The sequence below is a fragment of the Anser brachyrhynchus genome, assembly GCF_964034855.1.
Source record: "Anser brachyrhynchus genome assembly, chromosome: 1".
Classification (NCBI taxonomy): domain Eukaryota; kingdom Metazoa; phylum Chordata; class Aves; order Anseriformes; family Anatidae; genus Anser; species Anser brachyrhynchus.
In genome coordinates this window covers 153,611,459-153,628,779 of record NC_137694.1, presented here as the reverse complement: position 1 = coordinate 153,628,779, position 17,321 = coordinate 153,611,459, and the positions used below count along the sequence as shown (strand labels likewise).

Genomic DNA, 17,321 nt, shown 5'->3' with positions numbered 1-17,321 from the left:
TCAGACTTTTGCTCATTCAATAAAATTTGTTTTCTACTTTGTCTTTTGTTTGTTCCTGGAGTGGTGGCCCTACAGTTACTAGATTTCTTTAGGAAAATGGGTAAATGAGGGATCATGTTTGCAACCCCTGCTTAGCAAACCCCCGCGGCTTTTGAAGATGATACTTTTCAGATGAGCAATTTTAAATACTTATTTCTGCAAGCTGAGGACTTGAATCTCTTGATTTTGAACGTGGAGCCCCGGCCCCCGCCGCCCGCCCGCCCCTTGCCCACCAGGGGGCCCCCGCTGCCTCCGCCATTTTGTGCCCCGCCCCGCCCCGCGCCGCCCCTCCCATCATGGCGCCGGGCCCCGCTCCGCGAACCACACTTCCCGGCGGGCGACGCGGTGGGCGCGCATGCGCACCTCGCACCGCGAGGGCGTTCTCGGCGTGACGCGGCCGCTTCCCTCTCCTCCCCCTCCCCTCAGGTGAGCCCTGCGCGCGCCCCTGGCGGTCGCCCCCGCCCCAACGGTCATCGCTGCACCGGGGGCGCTGAGGGCCGGGGAGCGGCCGTCAGGGTGTGCGTGACCGGCTGAGGGGGTGGGGGCGTTTGCCTCTATCCCAGGGGGGTCCTCGGAACCCTGACGGGCTTCGGTGGGGCGGCTTCGGGGGAAGGGTCGCCGGCTGGGGGCGGCGTACCCCCCGTAGCAGACCGTGGTACAGGGGGCATCTGCGGGCAGCGCTTCTCTTCTACCACAACGATTGAATGCTGCTTGTTCGCCTTTACTTGGCAGGCAAAGGCAGGAAAGAACCCCTTCTTGCCCAACAGATTTCGTAAGCTAGTTCAGCAAGGGCGATATTTTACCTAACTCAGTTTATACTCATCTCTTGGTTGTTTGTTTATTTTTGTTTTGTTTTTTTCTTCTCTTTATAACCCTTATACACCTGTTGAATATGAAAGATCGTCTGCCTTTAGCTTTTTTTGAGATGCGAGTAGTTTTCTACAACCGTGAACTCTGAGGCGTTTCTTCTCAGAAGGAGCAGTCAGGCATTGGGACGGGTTGCCCAGGGAGGTGGTGGTGTCACCGTCCCTGGGGGTGTTCAAGGAAAGGTTGGACGTGGTGCTTGGGGACATGGTTCAGTGGGTGACAGGGGGATGGTTGGACCAGGTGAGCTTGGAGGTCTCTCCCAACCCTAATGATTCTATGATTCTGTGATTTAAATTTGACCTGTTCGGAAGGGAATATATTTTACCACATTTCTCGCTTTGTAGCACAACAAATCAGACTTCTGTTATTTTAAATCTCACATTTGAATGTGAGATAATTTCAGCAGAGACCTTGACTTGCCATTATGTGACTGGCAAGTTATTCAGTAGATGGTTTTTAATAAAGCCCCTCTTTAGTCTTGATGCTCTTGATGTGGGATGTTTGTTTTTGTTTGTTTATTATTTCTAATTGTAGTAATAATGGTCTGGGTTTTCATTAATAAAGCATAAATGGTTCAGACAACCTTTCAATTATACTTTTATTTATTCCTCCTAGATTCTTCTCTCTCAAAGTAGCTAAGAAAGAACAATGGGAGTTCAAGGACTTTGGAAACTGCTTGAATGTACCGGAAGACCTATAAACCCAGAAACACTAGAAGGAAAAATTCTTGCTGTTGGTATCCTTTAAAAGTAAGGCTGAGGAGCCAAATTTGTGAGGGAGGTTATTTTAACTATTTCTCTTACTTCTACGTGATCTATTGCGTTCGGCTTTTTAAAATTTTCATATTAAATTGTGACAATATTTTGATGAGTAGTTTTTATGTTTTATAATATGTGGATACTAAGACCTTTATGCTTGTTTATATTTTTTTAAAAGTAAGACTTTTCAACAAGTCTTTTAACACAAATGTTAGGCTGCAGGTTTTTGTTTTTTTTATAAATAAATGTGACACTAGTTAGGACTGGAAGATGAACAAAATTAAAATCCTTTTGTGTAAGCTTCCATTGATTACATGCTGGAAATATGTTAGAAAGATGCAGATGAAGTTACTTTTCATTTATTTGTAAACGTAACTGAGGAGATACTACTTGCTGTGGGGTAGTTTCAACTTTGCTCTTTGTGTAGAGTGGCAGAGGGAAGAATTTATTTTTTTCCAAAGTTCATGAGTGTTTGGATAACCAGGGCTTCAATAGGCCAAGCCTGGAACAGCGAGCAAAAGCCACTCAGTCAAGTATGTGCGCTTTATAGAAACAGTTAATATGATATATGTGTAGGATTGCACATTATTTCTTCTTAACCATTCTTTAAGATATTAGTATTTGGTTAAACCAAGCAATAAAGGGAGCCAGAGATCGTCGTGGGAATTCCATACAAAATGCTCACCTCCTCACTCTGTTTAATCGACTCTGCAAGTTACTGTTTTTCCGAATTCGGCCTGTCTTTGTTTTTGATGGAGAGGCACCGCTTCTGAAGAGACAGACTTTGGTATGTACCTGTGCAGGGTCATTGCAATGCAAAATAGGATGTATGTCTGTTGCTAATGAGTAGAATTTTCAAATTCCTTGAGTTCTGCTTGTGCTTCTGAGCCATGAGGATGGAAGGCTTGAATGACACTGCTGTGCAGATGTTCTTTGCAGTCCCAGTTTTGGTCATCTCGTGGAGCTTGCAGCTGCTCCCTTTTGATAGATATTTATTCAGGTTTGATTTGCATAGAAATCAGATTGCAGAGAAGTAGATCATGGCGTAAGCCTGGGTGTTGCTTCAGAATGGACCTGATCTTAAAAGCATTTATACTCAGAAGCTGAAAACTACTCCTGAGTCCCACAGAGGACACCAACCCAGAAGGATTTATAGGATCTGAAGGCTGTGTCTCCACTGGTGTAGAGTGAGTTAGGAGTTGCTCTTAGGCTTAGCACACAGAATTTTTAGAGTAATTTGGTCTTCGGCATTGAGCAAAATTTTGTTGTTGTTGATTTCATGTTCACAGGCTAAGCGAAGACACAGGAAGGACGTGGCCGTGCGTGATTCCAGGACAACTACAGAGAAACTCTTGAAAACATTTTTGAAGAGACAAGCAATCAAAACTGCTCTTACAGGCAGAAGGTAGGAATAAAAATTCACAGAACGGTTTGGGTTGGAAAGGGCCTTAAAGATCATCTAATTCCAACCCCCTGCCGTGGGCAGGGACACCTCCCACCGGACCAGGTTGCCCAAAACCCTATCCAACCTGACCTTGAACACTTCCAGGGCTGGGACGTCTACAGCTTCTCTGGGCAACCTGTTCTAGTGCCTTGCCACCCTCATAGAAAGGAATTTCTTCCTTATATGTAATCTAAATCTACTCTCTTTTAGTTTAAAGCCATTCCCACTTGTCCCATCACTGCACTCCCTGACAAACAGTCCCTCCCCAGCTTTCCTGTAGCCCCTGTTAGGTACTGGAAGGTCACTGTAAGGTCTCCCTGGAGCCTTCTCGTCTCCAGGCTGAACAACCCCAACTTCCTCAACGTGTCTTTCTAGGAGAGATGCTCTAGCCCTATGATTATCTTTGTGTCCTTCCTCTGGGCTCATTCTATACTTCCCTGTCCTTCTTGTGCTGGGGCCCCTGAGATGAACGCAGGGTTCGAGGTGGGGTCTCACAAGAGGAGAGCCCGGAGTACGATTGGCTTTCTGGGCTGCAAGGGCTTATTGCTGGCTCATGTCAAGCTTCTCGTCAACCAGCACTCCAGGTCCTTCTCCTCAGGGCTGCTCTCAATCCATTCTCCATCTAGTCTGTATTTGTGCTTGGGATTGCCCTGGCCCAGATGCAGGACCTTGCACTTGGCCTTGTTGAACCTCATGATGTCCACACAGGCCCACCTCTCAAGCTTGTCTGTGTCCCTCTGGATGGCATCCCTTCCCTCCAGCGTGTAAACCACACCACTCAGCTTGGTGTCGGAGGCAAACTTGCCGAGGGTACGCTTGATCCCATGTACATGTCCACAACAAAGATGTTAAACAGCGCTGGACCCAACACCGACCCCTGAGGAACACCACTCGTCACTGATCTCCACTTGGACATTGAGCTGTTGACCACAACTCCTTGAGTGCAGCTATCCAGCCAATTCCTTACCCACCGAGTGATCCATCTGTCAAATCCATGTCTCTCTAATTTAGAGGCAAGGGCATCATGGGGGACAGTGTCAAATGCTTTGCACAGGGCCAGGTAGATGATGTCACGTGCTCTTCCCCTATCCGCCAATGCTGTAACCCTGTCGTAGAAGGCCACCAGATTTGTCAGGCACGATCTGCCCTTAGTGAAGCCATGTTGGCTGTTACCAATCACCTCCTTATTTTCCGTGTGCCTTAGTTTAGTTTCCAGGAGGATCTCCACCATGATCTTGCTGGGCACAGAGGTGAGACCAACTAGCCTGTAGTTCCCCAGGTATTCCTTTTTTCCCTTTTAAAAATGGGGGTTATGTTTCCCTCTCCCAGACATTTTTTTCCTCTTATTTACAAGTGGCAGGTAAATTTTATGTATCTATTAATCGCTTTTTTTCCCCCTAAGCAGTGAAGTTTTGCCCAGTATAACACAAGTTCGAAGAGAAGAAATTGATGATATATATGTATTGCCTTCTTTAGAGAATGAAGAGAAGAACAGGTAGGTAGAATTAAGAAAAATAGATAAAATGGCTAAAATAAACTCAGATAAGAGTATAAAAGTGTTGCTGAAAGACTTTTGACCCATGTGACTCCATAATATGTGAAGTATATTTATGTTTTATTTCAGTTTCTTTTTGGACAGATAGGATTCTAACTCTGGATTCAGAAGTCTTCTAATTATTTATTGGAAAATAACAGAACAAGCTTTCAGCCCACAGATTAGTATTCTACTCTGAATTCATGTTCAGGGCTGAAAGTGCTATCTCACTTTCTGTGACTACATCTATGTGACTAAATGAACCCGACTGTTCAAGTTGGGGTAGCTCGTGTGTGGTAGCCGGATTCTGGTTTGTGTCCCCTCATTTAGTAGTGTAGATGTGTTGAGCAAAAGTAGACTTTGTATGTACTTGTCAAATTTGTGATATCTTAAATAAGTCTAAGTGGAAACGTATCCATTAGATTACTCTTTGCACAGTTTATGTATACTTTATATACTTTCATATAATTTAAATGCTGACCGAATAAGAATCAGTTAATTATTTAAAAAGCAAAAATTATGTTCATCTCAGTTTAACTCAGAGAAGTCTGCCTTCTTGCCTTCTGTTCATACCTTTTTGAATTTTATTTATATTTGTTTGCGTGTGTGTAGTTTGCTGTTGTGTGTGAATTTTTCTATGTATCAGTGAAGGGAAGACTAATGGCCTTTTATAGGTATTTCATTTACCCAGGGAAATATCTACATCTTTTTTCTCTTGTGATTTTTAGCTCAGAGGAGGAAGACGAAAAAGAATGGGAAGTGAGAATGAGCCAAAAAAAGATACTGCAGGTAAATGCATTCTAATTCCCTTGTTATTGAGAGCTATCCTGTATTTACATGCTCTGTTTAAAAAAAAAAAACAAACAACAGTGTTTGGGTTTGCGGTTATAAGTCTTATTAAAGCATTATTGATAAAGCACACAAGTTAATTTTAAGGATGCCTTGTTTTCCTACTAACCAGAAAATGCAAATGAAATTTTCTTCTCTAGAATACAGCAAAATAGGATTTTTAAATATTTTTTCTGGATAAGTGAAGAATTCTTTTTTGTAATGGCAAAAATGGAATGTGTGCATTTCATGAGATGTGTGCAAACGAAATAAGACAGCATCCTTAGCAGAATTTGCATACTTCTCCAGATAAGAATTGATGTTGAAACACTGGTCTTTGAGTTTTCACAGATAAATTCTGTATTCTTTTCTGATGCGTTCATCTCAGGAGAAGAGGAGAAAATAAATACATCATTTAAGCAGAATACATATTCAACAGTGACATTATTGTTTTTTCATGCAAATGAAAAACAAAAATAAAAAATTCTTTTGCAAGTATAGTTAATGTTTGAAGTAGTTTGCAAAAAAAAACCTCATTTGAGTGATAAAATCAGACTTGCTGAGGCTGTAAAACTTGTTTATGTGATTCATACTAAATGTCTTTTTATAAAAAGAACAAAACCAAGTTTTTAAGTTATAGCCTATGGAGTGTATGTCAATAATTAGGTAAGTATTTGGTGCTCTAGTTTTTTCTTTACTGTTTTTTTTTTTTCACAGTATAGGAAATAGCAACCATGGTTTTGTAGGTGTTTTTTTCAATTTGAAATAATAATGGAAATACTTCATAGTTATTGATGGGTGTTAATACAAAATAAATGTTTCTTTTTCCATTTTTATAGGAAGAATTATTTGAAAACCCTCATTCTATAGATATTGAGTCAGAAGATTTTAACAAGCTGCCTCCAGAAATAAAACATGAGATCTTGACTGATATGAAAGAATTTACAAAACGAAAAAGAACATTGTTTGAAGCAATGCCAGAGGTAATACTTTTTAGAATATTTTTAGAATAGTTTTAAGTCATTAGAATGGAGCTATTGCCATTAATGCAGATGAAGACTACATAAGGGTATCACATCTGCAGAGCTTTACTCCCAAGCCTATTTAATGAGAGATGTTATGTTGAGGGGGAAAGAAAAACAACGAGGTAATAACTCTTAACAGATCCTTCCCATGTGTGCATTCAGTGTCCTATCTCTTGATTTCTACTAAAATTGGCAGAGCTAATTCAGTTTGGCAAGAACGAATAAATCACGCTGTGTCTCATGCCTCAGCAGCATTATGCCCAACGTTCCAATTGCAAGAATGTATCACTAATGTGGATAAATCAGGCAGAATGAACACAGCTTGAAGTCCAAACCCTCAGGTTGTTAGGGAAGCTGGCAGCTGGGAAAAGACCTTCATAGCTGTAACTCAGGCAGATGTGATACTAAAGCCGTTCAGAGACAAACAGAGAACCCTACAGTGCTTACTTCTAGATCAGCTATTCAAAGCACGGTTAGATTTTTTTAAAGTGCTGTATCTGTCAGATGAAATGATAGCTTGTGCCAGAGTGTACGCTAAGGAGCATCTAGTGGTGGGCAACATCTTAAAACCACCCACATATGGATTCTGTGAAAATGGTGTTGCTTTTAAGATGGGGACCAGGCCCATTAGCCAGCTAACCTTTGTTGGTCATGTCACTTACGTCTCATTGTGTTTAGCCAGCATTCAAAACTATTTACCTGTTAGACTTCTAATGTGCATTACGATGCTAATAGCACTTTTGCTTGGGAGTGCAGCAGTCAACAAAAGACAAATGTTATCTGCTTAAAGGAAATAGGAAAATATTTCTATTAAAAGGCTCTCATGAGCGTGGTAAGTGCACTTGCATAAAGGTACAGCTGGTGGCATTTTATTTAAATTTACTTGGACTATTATTTTTTTTAAGGAGTCCAGTGACTTTTCCCAGTACCAGCTTAGGGGTTTGCTTAAGAAAAGCAACCTCAATCGGTGCATAGAAAACGTAGAAAAAGAATTGAATCAACAACACTCAGGTCCAATCCAAGAACAGTACGAAAATGAAGGTGGTTTTGTGAAAGAAGTGGAATCTAGAAGGGTAATTTCTGAAGACACTTCTCACTATATCTTAATAAAAGGTATGTCAGCTCTCCATTTTATAAAATGTCTTATTTCGTGTGTGCAGTCTGCAGCCATTAATTTTAAGAAAAGCATTGAATATTGTTTACAGGTGTATGTATGAATTTTGCAGTGCTGTTAGCTAAAATTAATTATGATCAGCAAATGTAGAAAACTGGTTTATTAACTTTCAAATGAACTTTTTCCTCATGTAAGATGGAATGCTAGTATAAAACGGTCTTTTACTGAAATGTTTCTTTTCAGGTATTCAAGCAAAAGAAGCTACTAGTAGAGACTTGGAAGCTACTGCAGGACCCTCATCGAAAACGACTGAATTTACGAAGTTGAATAACATGAATGAATCTCCTGCGAATGCAGGAGTAGTTGCATCTGACAAGTTGCAGACAGAGAAAGATAAAAATGTAGTAACAGCACCACCCTCTCCCCAGACTTTGCTTGCTATCCAGGCAGCTATGGCGGAAAGCAGCTCGGAAGAAGAATTGGGGTACAAAGATGAAGGACGCTTGAACGTTGTCCCATCTATAACAGAGGAAGGCAGCGTGTCTCCGAGAACATTATGGGCAATTCAGCGAGCTCTGAATGACGACGATGATGATGATGAAGAGGAGGAAGTTGTTACTGTTAGAACTGATAGAGTGCTAACAGAAAGGTCAGAAGTGAAGGATTTTCTGCTTAGTAGCTCAGATGAGGAAGATCATGTTCCTGAAGTACGGGAGGATAAAAAAATACCTACGTCTGCAATTCATTCATCAAACCAAGTGATTATGCAAGACTCTGAATTTGGACAAAAGAGTCAGGAGTTGGAAAAAAATCAAATTACACCCAAGGGCACCAGTATATCCACAGCTGAAAATTATTCTTGTGTTGATGATGCTAGAAAAGAAAAAGAAGATGATGATAAAGAAGAAAATGATTCAAAAATGAACTCAAATTCTTTGGAAAACAAGGATACAAACTTGTGCATTCAGAAGCCAAGCTATTCCCCTGCAGAAACTAGTATAGAGTCTTTGATTCACAGTGAAGCAGCAGACCTTTCTGAAACTGAGGAAAACTTGAAAACTTCTAAAAATATAGAGGAAGTAATTTTACAAACAGAAGAGAATGTATCTGAGGTACAAAAGGAAATTATTTTTTTTCCACCAGCAGAAGGTCCTAAGGAGGAAAGAGAAGGCATAACACAGTCTGAAGACAGTGATTCTGATGGTATGTGTTTTTTAATCATATAAAAAGATAAGAAAATATGGCCTTGTTTTATTTGAAGTCAATTTAACCTTCTCTTTTAAGAAATGCTTTAAAACACATCCATTCCTGCATACGTATGGATTGGGAAAAAAATCTGAGCTATATTTTCCCCTTGGGCTTATGCTGTTTTGTTGAAACCTGGGTATACGATATGGAGGAGGACAGCATGCTGTTCTGTACCTTGAACGTGATTAACTGGTGTATGGAATGGTCAACTACTTGGTTTCTGTAGTTTCACAATCCTTATTTCTGTTTTTTTGCATTTAGCAAGACAAAACTAAGGAGTTTATTTTCCTTTTATAGGAAGCTTTATTGAAGTGGATGCTGAAATCAGTAATGAGGGTGATTCACCTACTAAATATGATGAGAGACTGGTTGAAAAACCAGCACTTTCAGAAATGGAGAAGGACAGACAAGATGTTGTCACGCAGGACTTGCAGAAGCAGTCTGATGGAGCGCAGCTGACAAACAGTCAGAATGCTGAACAAGAAAATGATGGTAAAGACGCAGCAGATGAGTGGCAAGACATCAGTTTGGTAACTCCTTGTTATTTGTTCTGAGCTGGTAATGAAGTGCTCTGTCCCCAAATACTTTTTAAGGAAAACCATTGGGCAGCTCTTTACCATTTCATTGTTTTCATATATTCATTTTAATTTTATGGGGGCTGATTTTTCCTTAAAGATTACAGTTAACCATAATCTCTCTGAAATTGGAGGGAAAATGTAAGGTTTTAGCACTCTGATAAGAAGCCTTATCTATGGTCTTGTAACTTACTGCTTTAGAGAAACTATGACAACTTCTTAGCATGAATTAATGGAGCATATACTATTAGAATAATGATAATTGTAGACTTAGGTGTCCTTAGGCAAAGTACGTAGTAAAGTACTAAATTGTTGAAATGACCAAAATCTTGTTTTGTTTTTCAGGAAGAACTAGAAGAATTAGAAGATGACCTTTCTGTTGAGCAGGATGTGCTTCAGGCTCAAAAACAGCAGCAGGAGCGTGTTGCTTCTTCTGTAACAGGACAGATGTTCTTGGAAAGCCAGGTAGTATTTTTTGAATCATTTTGATATGATGTAGGGTAAGATGTGTCCCCCCACCCTCGTAGTTGAACATTTTCTTAAAAGCTGTTTGTTATTTTCTTTAGTTATGGGTCACCTTTTCTTCCTCTTAGAAGCTTGTTTTCTTCAGTCTGCTTGATTTTAAATATTGAACATAATTGAGATTAACCTTCAATCCCAAGAATTTCAAATAAATGCTATAACACCATAAAATGATATTTAAATTATGAGTAAATTAATATTTTTAAAGCATCAGCCTTTTAAGGTTGTGCCAGCTTGATCTTTTTAAGGAATCTCACCAGTAATACCTGCGTAAACCTGTAACTGCTGTTAGAATATTAACATTGAAAGGATAATCCAGTCAAATGGAAGGACTACTTGAAATACAGTGTAAGTTAATGCAACTGTAATATAGTACAGTAGTGATGGCATCTATGATGCAGTAAAATTATGCCAACAAATTCTGAGACATACATGTAAGTTTGTATTTTTTTTTGTGTGTGTAAAAGGAATAATTAGGGTGGCTGTAAAGTGATCGAAATTTTTCTTTCTTATGTTAAATATTTGCTCATACTTGTTTCTTCAGATGATTTTTTTGAAGGCCAGGAGATTGTGCTTCTGTAATATCATGTGCCATATAATGGTACTGCACAACATATACACTACATATATGCATATTAAATATATATTTAATAAAATTTATACCTTAGCTTTTGCAGTGATTATTATAAATCCAGATTGTATATAATATAATATTATAACATATACAATATCTTCAGATTATATATATTCTAGATTGTTATATCTAGATATGTTCTATAGACATTCTATTGGGTGCAGGAGTGTAAATGGAAAGTATGATTCCTGGAGATGAAGCAATCCAGAATTGTGTAACACTTGTATGTAAACCTCTTGTGTATGAGATACTTAACTGAGGTTAAGCAATGTATTCTGTAAAAGCAGATCGTGTAAAATGTATCGAAATACATGTGTATCAAACCACCATCCAGAGGATGGCTAGTCTGCTTGCTGTTAGTTAGCAGATACACATATTTCTCATAGGCATTCTAGCTATTTTCTGAGCTAAGGTGATGACTAATTTTATTTTATTTTTTTTAACCTCCATCTTTCTTTCTTCGTGGAGTCCACATAACTATAATGCATGGACTTTTCTCCATGGTAAAGTAGTGGCTGTAGAAAGTACAAAACTTGAGCTTGTTTGTGTGATTAATACAGGAGATTCTCAAACTCTGCAGCAATAGTGTGATCAAGTGGTGCACTATCTTCTTGAGATGAGTAAGTGGGATTTCTGCTTTGACTTAACTGTACATAGTGCTCTCTTGTTGAAATTAGGATTTGCTGTGAAATATTAAATACCTCCCAAGTGTGAATCTAGCAGTTTTGAGTCATGTAGAAAAACATTAAAATTTCATTTTTCAGATGAAATATTAACTGCTTTGTCTCTTACAGGAGCTCCTCCGTCTGTTTGGCATTCCATACATCGAAGCTCCAATGGAAGCGGAGGCACAGTGTGCTATACTGGACCTCACTGACCAGACCTCTGGGACAATCACTGATGATAGCGATGTTTGGTTATTTGGTGCACGGCATGTTTATAAAAATTTCTTCAGTCAAAACAAATATGTGGAATATTATCAATACATTGATTTTCAAAACCAGCTAGGTAAGGCTCAGCAACTGATCTGTTAGATACAGTCTTTGATAGGACAGCTTTGCCACATATCTTTTTGAAGTTGAATTCCCTACAGGATTCCTACATAACAGGTGTATAAAATGTCTGTTATTTGGAAAGTCTCTAAAGAAATTCAATTGGGTTGCTGTTTTTAATGCATGATGCAAATTCAGTTGACCCCTCTGAATTTGCAGCTGCCTGGTACACCTGCATTTAATGCAGTGAGTTAGTGTGATGATCAGTAAAGGCTGGAGGCATGAACTACAGTGCCAGGTTCTGGGTAAATGTCAGTATGACTTTTCTAATGTGGGAAAACTGTATTCTGATGTCATCAGATTTGTAACATTCTGGAAATGGAAGTTTATTTTGGACATAATGACACATAATGATTAAAAATGGATCCAGTGTACTTATATGCTCTGTGAAAAGTTTTTTGTTTTTTTTTAGTTAGTATTGACAGTTTTTTCTTCTGATTGTTCTTGTACCTATCTGATCAAATTGTTGCTAATTATATTGAACTGTTAAGCTTCAGTGTTGTCTGAAGTGTATTAAGGAAAATATGAGCCAATTTTTACAATTTTTTTTGTCTTGAACATAAATGTAATGGCAGAACTCAGTTAAATTCAGCTTTGACATTTTTGGGATATGGTCTTTGAAATAATATTCTAGTCCTTCAGCATGTAAAATTACACATTTTTTATGTGGTGAAAAATGTTTTTGATTTATTTTCCCAGCAAGCTGAATGAAACTTTCCCTACTTATTTTAGGTATGCCACTGTAGTTTACTTGTAAAGAAGTTCTGCAAAAGCACACATGATTTTTAGCTGCTACTAATGCAATAAACCAGAGATGTTATTTATTTATTGAAAAATAGTCATCATCTGTCTTCATGTCACATTCCTCTGCAGTCTTTTACTGCTACTCCCTTTCTATGCATTAAACAGTTCTTCTTCTTGCCTGACAGTTAGTGAGTATCCTGACTGGCATTCTGATGGGGGCTTAGACACACGTTCCTTCTTTTCTCCACAGGAATATTTATTTTTGATGTAAACTCCTGAAGTTAGTCACTGCAAATCAGTCTGGTTGTCTCAGATCTTATAATGTACCCAGAAGAAGAGGTCAACTGAGTTCTTTCTTCTTTCTAGCTGTTTTTGGGGCTCTTTTGGTCTATTGGAGTAACTGCACTAGCACAGAGCAAATGACTTCCAGTTTGGGAGCACTTTCAAAAAGCAGAGGTGTTGATATTGTAGACTAGAATTCAAAACTGAGGATTTGAATATTTTTATTGCTGATTCAGGAATTGCTAAATTCAGGTTGGCATTAGATGAGAACAGGACAGTAACTGGAGAAATATATGTAAAATATTATCTCTTAGCTCTTGAAGACCATAGGGGAAATCTGGATTTCTGCACTGTAATGCATTAATTTTGGCAAGATGTGCTAAACTATGCTAAGCTAGCAAATACAACTATGGTGCTTGAGCTAGCAGTAGCATATTGACACTGCTCCAGAATATAATTTAGCAAATTCTGATGTTAATGCATCTGTATTTCTTTTGTCGTTTGTCTTACGAATTAAAAATATTAAATTTTCTGGAAGAGAACAGATGCAGAATGCACTGGTTATATTTGGTTTACTGTCTTTCACAGGGTTGGATCGAAGCAAGTTAATCAATCTGGCATACTTGCTTGGAAGTGACTACACCGAGGGCATCCCAAATGTTGGCTTTGTAACAGCGATGGAGATCTTAAATGAATTTCCTGGGCGTGGACTGGAACCTCTCATAAAATTCGCGTATGCTTTGTTGTATCTTTTTCATGTCTTTCTATAATATGAATGTTAGTAAATACACTTTGCTGCTGCTTAAGCATTCAACAAAACATATGAGCATCGTTAAGGACTCTGAGTTAACTATAAAATATGTGACTCGTTGTATCGGTATTTGAAATGGCAGGTAAATAAAATATGTTGATACAGCAATTACCACGAGACTAATGAAGATAATAGAACAGCTTTAGAACTGTGCAACTGCCTCTGAGTTCATTGCAGAGCTGGATCCCTAGTGGAGTGGAGGTTGTTTCTCCCTGAGTATGTGAGAAGGTCCTGTAGCTTGCTCATAGAGAAAAGAGACTTGATGAGTGAGGAATGGATGACCTGGAAAGAGACAGACAGGTAGGCTGTGGGGAAGAACAAGGTTTGAAGAATGCCATGCCAGCTGTATTGGCAATCATGAGGATGGTTAGAAGTCCTTTTTAATTTTTCCTTTTCAAAAAAAAACCCTCCAAAAATGATTGTTACATGTGGTATGTCCTTCCCAAATAAGACTGAATTTAAGGCCTTCTGTTTAGCTGCTTAGGGGGAATCCAGGTGACGTTTGGTACCTTGGCTGGCAATAGCTGTATTGACTGTATATGTTTCGTCCTTTCTGCTTTCAGGTTATACGTCCCTTTGGCCATTTTTATTTGAAAATTTCCTACCTCATGTCATGCAGCAACTGAAGTAGGGAGTCTGATTAAAGCCATTTAAGTTAGCATGGATGCTCTTGACATTCCAAGTTACATTTTATGGGGACAAATGAATGCTTTCCTCTGTTTTTCAGTGAGTGGTGGCAGGAGGCTCAGAAAAATAAGAAAATGAGACCTAATCCACATGATACCAAAGTCAAGAAGAAGTTGCGGGAGCTGCAGCTTTCTTCAGGTTTCCCGAATCCAGCGGTAGCAGAAGCGTACCTGAAGCCTGTGGTGGATGAAACAAGGGGTTCGTTCACCTGGGGGAAGCCTGATGTAGAACAGATCAGAGAATATCCTTTTACTATAAGACAGGAGTTGTTAGCTAAAAGTATCCAGATTAAAGTTCGTAAGGCTAGGTAGTGACTCGGTAGCAGTGTGCCAAATTCTTAACGTCTCATTGGTGTGAGGGGCCTCCTTGCCCCAGCTGTGTGCGCTCTCCTACGCTGATACCAGCTCTGGAATTGAAAAGAATGTAGCTATGCACATATGGCATTTGAGGCTGTGCTGCCCTCCTGCTTCACTTTGAATCTGGTCTCATAGCTGGACTGAGCAGCTTGTTGTGACGTTATGCTTCTGTAACTGTTCTGTCTTTCACATGTGAGTTTCAAAAGCTATTTATTTACTGCATTCCTTTCAGTAATGTCTATTTCTTGCACCGGTTGCAGCTTGAGCTGCAGTGAGTTGTTGAAAAGTAGATGGCAATGCGTGCAGAACTAATAATGTTTTAAACAGTAAATGAAAATTTCAGGGTGTGCAAATGTAAAAGTAATTTATTTACAGGTATTGCATTTTACGGCAGTACTGTATAGCCAAAATGAGCTTTTTCTTCCTGGAGGCACACTTTGGGTAGTGCTGGTATTAGAGAAGTTCTGTAACAAACAGATGTGATGGCATGATGAACACACATCAAATAATATTAGAATCATCCACATAAGTTGGGTTTAATAACTTGAGGCATTTTGTTTGTTTTTGTAGTAGTAAAAATGTTGACATAGAGTAGCCTTCCTCAGGACATCGGTTATTTGAGGAATTTTTATTTTGTGTTTACAAAATAGTAGCAATAACCATTTTTAATGTTCCTTAACTTTCTGCACGTTCTGTAAGGATCATTTTGGCTGGACAAGGACAAAGATAGATGAAGTCCTTTTGCCTGTGATGAAACAGCTGAACTTGCAGCAGGTAAAGTATAGAACTGTGTAAAACTTAAGCCTAGCTGGAAAATTGTAAAAGATCCATTTTAAAATGAACAGCGAGGCTTTAATCTAAAAATATATTTATTGGAAGCTACAATTCGACCATATTTTTATCTTTTTTATAAATATATATAAATAAATACAAATTATATATATATGTCAGTAAACAGTTCTCTAGACTTTGTTTCTTTATGATTTGGGTGTACTGTGAGGCACTCTATGTAATTTCAAAGGTTGTAATTTCAGTAGTTGGTTTACAAACTGGTAATCTATCAAGCAGCTATCTCAAGTCCAAGTTGCTGTTTGCTCCAGATGTAGCTGGAACTACAAGTACCTCAAGTACCTTTTGTGCTTTTAAAAGACTGTGTTTTGTCTCTTAAAATGATTTATAAAAATGCCCCTAAGACTTTGGTAAAGTGAAACGGACTATTGGGTACCATACCAATCCTTTAAGGAGTACAGACTGAACCATTGACCAAGAGCCCATTTATAATATTACTCAGCTTTACAAATAAACGTACTGTCAGCTTTCATACAACTTAAAAGTGAATAGTGTTGTGTGCTGAGCTACTCTAAAAGTTATTTGCAGAACGGATTACCTAAGCTAGGATTCTTTTCTCCTTTTGCTACCAGCAAGACGTAGCCTGCACCATTCCCCTAGGCTGTCTCTAGTCAAAGGCTTGAAAGGTACCACAAAACTGTCGTTAGATCCATACACTTTCAGGTTGACTGGAACAGCCTTTGGAAGTGTCTGTCTCCTTAGCTGATTTTAGGGAGACCGGAGAGGACTAGTATAGTCTATACAGCAAGCCTGGCTATAGTTGAGTAACAGATCCATTGTGTGCAACTGCTTCTAGTCCTACTCTCAATCTCTCTACTGTAGCAGCATGTGTTTGAGCTCAAGTTCAATGGCAGCATTTTGTTGCACTGGCATATGCAGGTGTGAAGTGTTGTTAGCAGTATTTGTTAGTAAATGTTCTATTGTTTTAACGGCGTGCAGCTAAGGACATGTTTGCAAGGACGTACTTAACACTGCAAAGGTTCTCTGTATTAGGGTTGAAAATAGCAATGTATATCTAACCATAATCACATACACAATGTGAAATTTTTATTAACTGGAGTTTGCCCTTAGTTTCTATGAAGGTTCTTACTGCATAATTTATTATAAAAGTACAGGTATTACTGTAATAATACATCTTACCCATATGCATACTGATTTCATTAGTCATTCGTCCTGCTTTAGTTTATGATGCTTTACAGTATATCTTAGATAACAACTGAATTCCTGTCACAAAACATCCAAAGCTGTTTCACTGTTTTATTTTTGGTAGACTCAGCTTCGAATTGATTCATTCTTCAGACTAGCACAGCATGAAAAACAAGCTATTAAAAGTCAGAGACTACGCAGAGCTGTGACTTGTCTGAAGAGAAAGGAAAAAGAAGAAGCTGATGAAATTCGGGAAGCTACTGCTGTTATGGAGAAAGAACTTAAACAACATGAGAAAAGGAAAGGGGGAAGTACTTCAGACTGCTCAAATCATCAAGCCATGGCAACAGAAATCCAAAGTGGAAAAAGAAGGAAGCATTCAGATTTCAGAAAGGAACCTTTATATGGAGGCGGTTTTGTTGGGAATTTGCATCTCTCAGAAACTTCTAGTGACTCCTCAGCAGAGGAAGTGGAAAGCAGAGATTTAGATGAGAGCAAAAGGAGGAAAATTGCCTCTAATGTAGAGAAAGCAGACCATAAAAAGGGGTACAGTAGCTCAAGTGGTGAGGATGAAGAACTGGGAAACCTGATCATGGTGACTGCCAAATCTGTGTTTGAGGGCAGAAAACAGAAACCGCAGAATAAGAGAGGAAAAAAAAAGAAAAATCCTTAAAGAAAAAAAGTCTTAAAGATAGATTGGGTATGGGTTTTTTATGACTTAAACTCTGTAAGTATTCTAATGAATTTGTATATAAAAAAAAATAAATTATTCACCTGCATTTATCATGCATTGTTTTGTGTCCAGA

General features: G+C 38.9%; 1 protein-coding gene across 6 annotated transcripts; it reads left to right on the top strand.

Moving 5' to 3' along the window:
- The first annotated feature begins 320 nt into the window (after window positions 1-320).
- On the top strand, window positions 321-17,291 carry LOC308188100 (DNA excision repair protein ERCC-5-like). Of its 6 annotated transcripts, none has more exons than XM_080576756.1 (16): window positions 321-465; window positions 1,522-1,642; window positions 2,276-2,451; window positions 2,954-3,069; window positions 4,514-4,603; window positions 5,371-5,431; window positions 6,310-6,453; window positions 7,401-7,608; window positions 7,853-8,812; window positions 9,155-9,387; window positions 9,778-9,897; window positions 11,383-11,596; window positions 13,255-13,399; window positions 14,205-14,405; window positions 15,210-15,294; window positions 16,640-17,291. In XM_080576756.1, exons 2-16 carry the CDS (start codon window positions 1,555-1,557, stop codon window positions 17,186-17,188), a joined length of 3,390 nt encoding a protein of 1,129 aa, XP_080432882.1. In that variant the 5' UTR covers window positions 321-465; window positions 1,522-1,554; the 3' UTR covers window positions 17,189-17,291. The 6 variants fall into 6 exon arrangements, with proteins under 6 accessions (XP_080432882.1, XP_080432879.1, XP_080432880.1 ...); XM_080576753.1 differs by having other exon boundaries at window positions 4,511-4,603; XM_080576754.1 differs by lacking the exon at window positions 321-465 and adding an exon at window positions 472-777 and having other exon boundaries at window positions 4,511-4,603.
- Window positions 17,292-17,321: the final 30 nt, after the last annotated feature.

Excerpts from the sequence above, each read along its gene's own strand:
- LOC308188100 (XM_080576753.1), top strand. The coding sequence starts at position 1,555 with ATGGGAGTTCAAGGACTTTGGAAACTGCTTGAATGTACCGGAAGACCT. Across the intron at positions 2,452-2,953 it reads TTCTGAAGAGACAGACTTTG|GCTAAGCGAAGACACAGGAA; the intron begins GTATGTACCTGT and ends TCATGTTCACAG. Across the intron at positions 15,295-16,639 it reads AACAGCTGAACTTGCAGCAG|ACTCAGCTTCGAATTGATTC; the intron begins GTAAAGTATAGA and ends TATTTTTGGTAG.